The sequence below is a fragment of the Aplosporella prunicola genome, assembly GCF_010093885.1.
Source record: "Aplosporella prunicola CBS 121167 unplaced genomic scaffold K452scaffold_1, whole genome shotgun sequence".
In the NCBI taxonomy this organism is placed as follows: Eukaryota; Fungi; Ascomycota; class Dothideomycetes; order Botryosphaeriales; family Aplosporellaceae; genus Aplosporella; species Aplosporella prunicola.
The window spans coordinates 455330-464936 of NW_022983529.1; the positions used below are offsets into that span (position 1 = coordinate 455330).

General features: G+C 54.1%; 3 protein-coding genes across 3 annotated transcripts; 1 reads left to right on the forward strand and 2 right to left on the reverse strand.

Moving 5' to 3' along the window:
• Positions 1–925: 925 nt before the first annotated feature.
• Positions 926–2027, reverse strand: K452DRAFT_217110 (uncharacterized protein; the record flags this gene model as incomplete). Its single annotated transcript, XM_033536269.1, has 6 exons — positions 926–1199; positions 1253–1324; positions 1463–1525; positions 1619–1638; positions 1723–1795; positions 1978–2027. 6 exons carry the CDS (start codon positions 2025–2027, stop codon positions 926–928), a joined length of 552 nt encoding a protein of 183 aa, XP_033402859.1.
• Positions 2028–2484: 457 nt separating this feature from the next.
• Positions 2485–6667, forward strand: K452DRAFT_314369 (uncharacterized protein). The gene is made up of 2 exons (XM_033543747.1): positions 2485–3070; positions 3130–6667. The coding sequence occupies exons 1-2, from the start codon at positions 2567–2569 to the stop codon at positions 6274–6276; spliced, it is 3651 nt and encodes a 1216-aa protein (XP_033402860.1). The 5' UTR covers positions 2485–2566; the 3' UTR covers positions 6277–6667.
• A 2022-nt stretch (positions 6668–8689) lies between these two features.
• K452DRAFT_217778 (uncharacterized protein) lies at positions 8690–9288 on the reverse strand (the record flags this gene model as incomplete). The annotated part of the gene is made up of 2 exons (XM_033536313.1): positions 8690–9052; positions 9178–9288. Coding segments are annotated over 2 exons (474 nt in total), but the record flags the coding sequence as incomplete, so codon positions are not given.
• Positions 9289–9607: the final 319 nt, after the last annotated feature.

The following is a 9607-nucleotide window of genomic DNA, read 5'->3' on the forward strand; positions in this document are numbered from 1 at the left end:
TGTTTTTTTACTCTTCCACCGCCAGCGTCAGCAGCAGCAACAGCCGCCGCTCGAGCACCATCCGACGCCGGGCTGCGTGCCGGCAACCGGGCTCGAGACAAGCTCTACGGGAGCCAATGGCCTCCCGTCCCGGGCCCGCTAACCGCATGTGGGCTGTATGCGCTGGCATTGCATAACGGGCCCTGCCCTGTCCGCCGCCCGTGGCCCATACATACATAGGTAGCTCGCGGGATTATGTTCTATCACTGCCTGCTGCGCGCTGCTCTCTGTCAGCTTTTCCTTCCTCTCGCTCTCGCGCTCCTGCTTTTGCGCCTGCTGCATTCGCGACAAGGTGCCTCCCACCGTCAATTGGGCGCGCAGCGGGCGCGCGGGGCGCGTCGCCTTCTTTTCTGCTTGATTAGTGCCGAGCAGCTTGGACCCAGGAAATCTTGCTACTGCTGCTATTCGCGACTATGGATGTCTTCGAGCTAATAGGATCCCTTATGCAAACCGCGCTCGCGCGCCCGTTGCGCCGCTCCCGCTGCTATCGCCTCGATCCTTCGACCAATGAAATTAAAAAAGATACAAGAAATACCGGAATACTAGAGAAGCAAGGAAAATCGAGCGCCCCCAAGTCTCATCCACTGTTTGCAAGACGGTGAAACAATCGCTTGCTAGTCCGCCTTGCATATGCTCTCCGCTAAAGTAAAGAAAGTAAAACCAATTAGGACACAAAGAGAAACCATAAGAGATATTCGGTCGGCCATTGCTAGCCTGCTTTCGTCTTTCCATCACTTCGTGTCTCGTTAACACATGTCGTATAAAGCTGACAGCCGTACTGATGGCAGCATAGAGCCAAACGCAAAGCCGCCAAGGAGCCAGCAAAGCACTCGCAAGATGCAACGTTAGCCAAGGCACATCGCTGGCAACCTCGATGGTTGCCACGCTATTTGCTCGAGCGCGCGATCAGCCACTGCAAAACGGCGTCCAAGTTGGTCTCTTCCTTGGCACTGATGCCGTAGCAGCTCACTTCGCGATGCGATACCGCCCGGAGATTCAGCGCCTCGATCAGTTCGTCGACCGATAGCTTGTCGGGTAGGTCCGACTTGTTGCCAAGCACAAGCAAGGGGATACCCTCCAACGCCGGCTTCTCCAACAGGATCTGGAGCTCCTCTCGCGCGACGGGTAACGCCTCTCTATCCGCCGAGTCCACGATAAATCTGCAGTCCGATAAGCTAAGCAGCACCCAGGGGCGACCGACGAGAAACCCTACACGATGGCGTTCACACCCCGACAGTAGCGCTCCCACATGGACCGAAACCTGGGCTGACCACCGAGGTCCCAACTGAGATGCGCAAATAAAATCAGCGAACACGATCCGGGTGCGATCCTCGGCCTCGACAATGCGATCGCGTCGGCTGGCGCTTTTGGCGATGGCACATGACGGTGCGTCGACTAAGGGGACATCCCTGCGAGTACATACCATTTCAGGGTCACATGGCCCTTTTGGACTCGCTTCATGTTGAACCCGACGGTTGGAATCGAGCTGGACACCCGAGATCGTTAGTCGTAATTCGCGCAGCGCATCGACGAGTGGGTTGCATTCCAGTCGCACGCATCCATCAAATGGGAGACGCACTCGATGGTAAACTCGCCACCCTGGTCACGTCAGTATCAAGCCATCCGCATCCAAAAAAGCATCTCGAGGTTGCACGGGACTGTCCCGAAAGGGTAGCTACTCACCGCCAGAACCCTCAGCAACGAGGTCTTGCCAGCGTTCTGCAGGCCGATCATGGTGATGTCCATCTCGGTGGCCCTGAGGCGGAGGACGGTGTCAGCGACGCGTTGCTTTGCGTGTGCGTTTCTTGGGGAGAGGGCAACGGAGGAAGGCAGCAAGGCAGCAAGGTAGTAAGGCAGCAAGGCCGGCCGCAAAGGCGAGCTGGGAAAACTAGGACGAGGCGGAGGAGTGCTAGGGCAATATCAGAAGGCGCAACTCACCAGAACAGGCGCAGCAGCCAATCATAGATGCGTCTGAAGAAGCCGGCCATGGTCGCTGGAGTGCAGTCGTCGAGTGAAGTCTTGTGGAAATGACAAGTCTGGGGTTGCCTGGGTGCGGGGCGGTTTTCTGCCTGCTGGGCCTCTACGATGACTGGGTAGCAAGGTAGGGAAACGAACGAGTAGAGAGTGCAGAAGCGCAAGGCCGGGGGAGCTTCAGCCTGTGATGTTGAGGCGCGAGGGTTTGGCGGCAGGCGGAGGAGAGGGCGTGATAAATTTCACGGTGCCACATGTGCACCAGAATGCCTGTTCCTTGCGGGGGGGAGGTGCTTCGGGAGATCAGTTATGGAAACCTCACGCTTGTCTTGTCGAGGTGCGCGGGTATCGGACGGCGGGCGGTAGGCGGTGGGCGGTCGACAGTGGACAGTGGAGCGTGGGCGGTGGGCCGTCACGCCGGCTGATAGGCCGGGACCGCGCTAAACTCTTGACATTTTTTTGAGAGACGTGCGATTTGAAGCTTGAACAGCAGCACCCTGTGATGCGAGGCCTGGCCTAGAAAGTTCCACCGCATCCTCCGCAGCCGTCACACGCCATGGCGCCCATCACCGCGCCCCGCGGCGCAAAGAAGCTCAAGACCGACACCACATGGTCCACCGAGTACGACACGGCGCGCAGGCACAAGCTCTTCGAGAAGCCGCCCACCGACAAGACCGCCTACCCGTCGCTCGCCGCCGCCATCCACCCTCATGTCCACTCCTTCAACGCCATCCTCGAAAAGGGCGGCATCCTCGAGCAGGGCCTGAAGGACATTGGCACCAAAACCTTCTTGGACGGCGACCCGAACAAGAAGCCCGAGGAGCGCACCACGCCCCGCAACCGCCTGCAGGTCCGCGTGCGCGAGGTCTTCCTCGACAAGGCCGTCCTGCCGCCCAGCAACAAGTTCTCCGTCTCCAATCGCAACATCCTTCCCTCCGAGTGCCGCGAGAGGCACGTCTCGTACAGAGGAAAGCTGAGGGCTCGCTTGGAATACCGCGTCAATGGAGGAGAGTGGCAGGAGTCGGTGCGCGAGTTGGGACAGGTGCCCATCATGCTTAGGGTGCGTTGAACAGTTCAGACTTCGTCGTGGGTACGGCATCGCTGACATTGCGCAAACAGACCAACCGCTGCCATCTGCAGAACATGACGCCGGCCGAGCTCGTCAACGCAAAGGAAGAGACGGAAGAGCTTGGTGGATACTTTGTTGTCAACGGTATCGAAAAGCTCATTCGTATGCTCATCGTGGGCCGGAGAAACTACCCAATGGCCATTATCCGTCCATCTTTCGTCAACCGTGGAGCTACATACACCAGATATGGTATTCAAATTCGTTCGGTACGGCCGGATCAGACCTCGCAGACGAACGTTCTGCACTACCTGAACGACGGAAACGTCACATTCCGGTTCTCCTGGAGAAAGAACGAATACCTCATCCCTGTCATGATGATCTTGAAGGCCCTGGTAGAGACAAACGATCGGGAAATCTTTGAAGGACTGGTCGGCGCTGCCGGCTCGAAGGGCCTAGAGGAGAAGCAGTTCGTCACTGACCGTGTTGAGCTGCTCTTGCGGACTTACAAGGCCTACTCCATTCACGGAAAGGCGAAGACGAGGGCGTACCTTGGTGGCAAGTTTAAGGTTGTCCTGGGAGTACCGGAGGATATTCCTGACGAGGACGCCGGTACCGAGTTCTTGCGGAGAATTGTACTGCCACACCTGGGAAGCTACGAAGTCACCGAAAGCCAAGACGCAGACAAGTTCAAGATGCTGCTGTTCATGATCCGGAAGTTGTATGCGCTAGTTGAAGGAGAATGCGCTGTCGACAACCCTGATGCTGTTCAGAACCAGGAGATCCTGCTTGGTGGCTTCCTTTACGGCATGATTCTCAAGGAAAAGATTGAAGATTGGCTGAACTCGATCCGCGCCGTGGCAAACGATTGGTCCAGGAGCCAAGGCTGGAAGGAATTCACCGACCCCGACTTTATGAGGGATTTTGTAGGCAAGATTGTCCGGAGAACGAATGAAAACCTGGGTGGTGCTATGGAATACTTCCTGTCGACTGGTAACCTGGTCAGTTCCTCCGGTCTTGACTTGCAACAAACCTCCGGTTACACTGTCGTTGCCGAGAAGATCAACTTCTACCGTTTCATCAGTCACTTCCGCATGGTTCACAGAGGTAGCTTCTTCGCAGAGCTGAAGACTACAACCGTCAGAAAACTGTTGCCGGAGAGTTGGGGTTTCCTCTGTCCAGTCCACACTCCTGATGGTAGCCCTTGCGGTCTGCTCAACCATCTTGCGCACAAGTGCCAGATTTCGACTGCGGATGTTGACGCCTCTGCCGTCCCTAAGCTTGTGGCACAGCTGGGCGTGCAGAGTAACTCGGCTGCCACGCTGGAGAAGAGCGTTGTCGTTCAGCTGGATGGTCGGATTCTGGGCTTCTGCTCACCTAAGCAAGCTAAGGTTATCCACGACACTTTGAGATACTGGAAGGTCGAGGGTACCCACAATGTTCCAGTTGAGCTTGAAATCGGTTACATTCCGCGGTCTACCGGTGGCCAATACCCCGGTGTGTACATGTTCTCGCAATCCGCCAGAATGTACAGGCCAGTCAAGTACCTTCCTCTGGACAAGCTGGACTACGTTGGTCCCTTTGAGCAGCCGTTCATGTCTATCGCCTGTACCGAGCCCGAAATCGTCTCTGGAGACTCTACTCATGTCGAATTCGACCCTACCAACATCCTTTCCATTGTCGCCAACCAGACTCCCTTCTCCGATTTCAACCAGTCCCCACGTAACATGTACCAATGTCAGATGGGTAAGCAATCGATGGGTACTCCAGGTACAGCACTCAACTACCGTACGGACAACAAGGCCTACAGGCTGCAAACCGGCCAAACGCCAGTTGTGCGCCCCCCGCTTCACAACGAGTACGGTCTGGACAACTTTCCCAACGGTATGAACGCTGTCGTCGCTGTCATCTCCTACACCGGTTACGACATGGACGACGCTATGATTATGAACAAGTCTGCCCACGAGCGTGGCTTTGGTCATGGTACCATCTACAAGACCAAGAAGATTGAGCTCAATGAGGCCGCAAAGGGCCGTAACTCCAAGAAGGTCACTAGTCTGTTCGGTTTTGCTCCTGATGGCATCGTGAAGGCCGAGTGGCGTACGAAGCTCGACGATGATGGTCTGCCGCACGTCGGCACCATGATGCAAAAGGGCGACATCTTGTGTGCGTACCACTCAGTTACCTACGACTCTGTCACCGGCAAGTATATCAACCGCGATGGACAGACCCAATTCGACAAGTACAAGGACGACGAGCTTGGTTTCATTGAAGAGGTCCGCGTCATTGGCTCCGAGAATGGAAATGAGCCCTGCCAGGTGGTCAGCATCAAGATTCGCATTCCTCGTTCGCCAGTTATTGGTGACAAGTTCTCTTCTCGTCACGGACAGAAGGGTGTCATGTCTCAAAAGTGGCCTGCGACCGATATGCCTTTCAGCGAATCTGGCATGCAGCCCGATGTCATCATCAACCCGCACGCTTTCCCGTCCCGTATGACTATTGGTATGTTCGTCGAGTCTCTTGCCGGCAAGGCCGGTGCCCTGCACGGTCTGGCGCAGGAATCGACGCCCTTCCGTTTCGACGAGAAGAACACGGCTGTGGACTATTTCGGACACCAGCTCAAGAAGGCTGGATACAACTACTACGGCAACGAGCCCATGTACAGTGGCATCACGGGTCAGGAGCTGCACGCAGACATCTACATTGGTGTCGTCTACTACCAGCGTCTGCGTCACATGGTCAACGACAAGTACCAAGTACGGACGACGGGTCCGAACAACGCGGTCACGGGCCAGCCCATCAAGGGTCGTAAGAAGGGTGGTGGTATCCGTGTCGGAGAAATGGAGCGCGACGCGCTGCTGGCACACGGCACGGCCTTCCTGCTGCAGGACCGTCTGATGAATTGCTCGGACTACGCGCGCGCGTGGGTGTGCAAGACCTGCGGCTCGTTCCTGAGCACGGCGCCCACGGTCGCGCAGTACGGCCGCGGCAAGAAGGCCAGCGGCTTCACGCGCTGCAGACGCTGCGCCAAGCGTGCGGATGGCCACGAGGCCAAGAGCGAGGTCTGGGAGGATGGTGCGGGTATCCGCTGGACAGGCGGTGAGGACGTCGCCGTCGTCGCCGTACCCGGTGTGCTGCGCTACTTGGATGTCGAGCTTGCGTCTATGGGCATCAAGCTGCGCTTCAAGGTTGACCCGTAAGCGGAGACCGGGATGGACGTGAGTTGTGCGGTGTTTGTGTGGATCCAGATGTGTTGTGTTGGATCTTGCAAGACTGTGTTTGTTCCGCGGAGTCAGGGGTGGTAAAAATGTCGTTTTGGCTACAGTGGATGATTGCACCGCGGTGTTAGCATTGCAGGCGTTCTGTGGGTTTCTTTAGATATCTATCATTTTTCGGCAATTGTACCTTGTTTCGTGCTAGCTTTTTGCTCGAGTAATTTCGGACTGGTCTCTATCTGTATGGAGAAGAACGAAATCATAACACGCGTGAGTTTGTGGCTTTGTCGCGAGTAGCTGTTAATCATTTTTTTGCAGTTTTATCTTCTAACTCTATATTCCGGCATTATCCTTAGGGTTATATAGAATACATCCGTATTATTCCTATCTCGAATCCTCTAGACATAAACATGCTCAAACAGGGAACTGTTTTGCACCAGTTCGTAGCTGAGCCTACCGTCGTACATAAAACTCCCAAAAAGGAGATGATGCTACAGCCTTATTCATCTCACGCACTTGGAAGGTAAGTAGGATGCCGAAATTTCCTAGCGCCATGAGAGTCACTAAAAAACGACAGTGAAGCCAAAGGGTAGCACTAAGATAATAACATCTATGAACATGGGCTATACTTAGAAAGTGGGATGAAATTGAGCCACATTTACCAGTGTCGTGGAATTCACTTCAAAGAGCTTTAATAAAGCGGATGTTGAAGAAACCGATTTCTATGCGGAAACTAATAATTATCTATTTTAAAATTAAGCTATAGGTGTACAGAATAATGGCTTTTATATTTCCTAAGATCGAGTTTTACAGTTGTAAAAACATATGCCATATCGACCTTCAGGTAGAGCTATACGGATGCAAAAAAGAAGTCTTTATCTATCGTCAGTTCGAATCAGATAGTTATATAGGAACGATATTTATATACCTCCGGATTAAGCGATATATATAGAAATGACAGTTTTCCAGCTACCGTACGATGGACCTATATAGACATAAAAGTATAACCTAGATATGCTTTCGAATATTATTGTCCGACTAATTTAAATGGAGTGCTATCCGAAAAGCCAACCAACCACCGTAAATCTAGACAAATCACTAATGAAAGATCTAAGACGGACATTCTACCTCGGATATATAGAGCTATTCACTCAGGTAGCAACCAGCAAACACCCGCACGAACCATGAGCATCCAAGAGGAAAGCCATAACAAAAGTAAAAACCTCCACCCAACTATCCTCCACACAGTGCAACACCCAGCGCCCAGCACACACACGCACACCAACTGCACTACACAAACACAATGCACACACCCTCCCCCTTTGCCCTGCAGCTTCCACAACCCTCAAAATCTCCGCTTCCATCTCACACCTCCCCACCCCACCCCATTTCTCCACTTCATATACCACAACCGCACCCTATACAAGCACATACGACCATAGGTCACAGAATACAAGGCATCCCGTCCGCTCTGCCAAATTTAAGCTGTGAACCGGCTGATTAGTAGTTAGGTGGGTGACCACTAGCGAATCCCAGCTGTTGTATGTTTTTTGGTTTTTTGTCTTTTGATATCGCTCTTTTTGGAAGCAGCAGTAGCAGTAGCTCTCGTCCGTACGACACAGAAGTGCAGAAACGAGGGGTAGTTGTTTGCTTTTGTGGTGTTGCTGGACGGAACTCCTGTAATTTGTGTGATGCGTTGTGATGCCATGGAACAAGACGACATTATATATGGTTGTGGGTTTGTGGTGACTGACTAGTGCCGGCCGGGGAAGCGAAGATCTTGCTCGTATATTCGTGCACGTCCCTGTTTGACGTCAAGAGGTAAATGCGGGGCTCCAGGCTTCTCGAAACGTCTGTAGTGGAGCATTGTAAATATCGGGGCTCCAGGCAGCAAGAATAGTTGGCCGAACTCCGAACTCTAAACTAGGACAGACAGGACTTAGACAGCGTGACAGCAAGCAAAAGGCCGAGAAGGGGTATGCTTTCACCGGTAGAAGAGAGTAAATTCACGAACAGGATAGGCATGGTAGAAGGTATCGTAAGTAAAGAAGTAATTGTATTTCCAGTAGACGTTTGGCAACGGCGACAGCAATGTCAAAACCGTTTATGCCTAACCGAGGCGGTGAGAAGTTGCTAGAAACTATTGTGTAGGCATCTGTGTTCAGCCATTAAGTCATTTTCTCGCATGTCCCAACCTGTGCCAGTTGAATGTACCCGAAATTTCCCCCAACGCCGTGCCGTAGCCCATCGCTCAGTAGCGAGAAGGGTATCCATGTCCGTTTTGATATCCCGAACCGTATTCATAATCGAAGTCGAAAGCTTAATCATTACCACCCCGAAAGAATCCCCTTTGCAGACTGAGAGACCTAAACTCCGTTCTCAAGCAGACTTTCCCTCCTTAGATAATCCTTTCGCCCTTCTGGGGAGGCGGGCCAGGAGGAGGCGCATACACATCGTCGGCAGCGCGCTCAGGACCTGTATGGGCGGGAGGTGGTTGGTTGGGGACGGTACCCATCTCGAAGCCCGTCTGCTGCTGGCCGTAGTAACCGTTGGCAGGAGGCGTGTAGGGCGGAGCAGGCTGGCTGTACTGCGGGTTGTAGTAGGGCTGAGCGTTGTAACCGGGCGCGTTGGGAGGCGGGTGGTAGTTCTGGTTGCCGACGAACTGGGCTTCACCATGACCGTTGCGGGCGGCCCAGCCCGTGCCCCAGTAGGGCTGCTGGCCCATGCGGCGGCGACGGCGAGCAGTGAGGCATGAACAGAGCTGACAATAGTGTTAGCTTTGTTGGAAAATGCAGAGCGTGGACTTGAAGCGCAATGGAAAGAAGGGCACGGTGAGGTGACGCGACAATGAGAGGCGAAGACAAAGGCAGGGCAAAGGTGACTTACGATGAAGACCAGAAGGAAGGCTACGACGATTACGACGAGGACGACCCAGCGGACCCAATCATGCCACGGGCTGTAGTCGCAATACTCTTGGCCGTAGTTGTTTAGGTAGCAGCTGTGCAGCGTTAGCTCAGCTCAGATGCAGGCGGAAAGGACGTGCGTCGTGACGTCGGACGGTGTGGCGGGAGCTTACTCTCTCTTCTGAAGGACTGGCATGGTTGCAGTGAGCGGCTCGGAGATGTTACAGGCGGGAGTAGGACGAGGGTGAGCATCGATCAGAGGGAAGTTGAGCGAAGGAAGGGAGAAACGAAGGGACAACGGGTGTTGAAGTAGCTCAAGACCGGGCAGGCACGCATGACGCACGCGAGGCGCAGCAAGCACAACGACGCCTGCCCGTGTCCACCGCGCGCCAACACGACCGCCCAACCTGCCA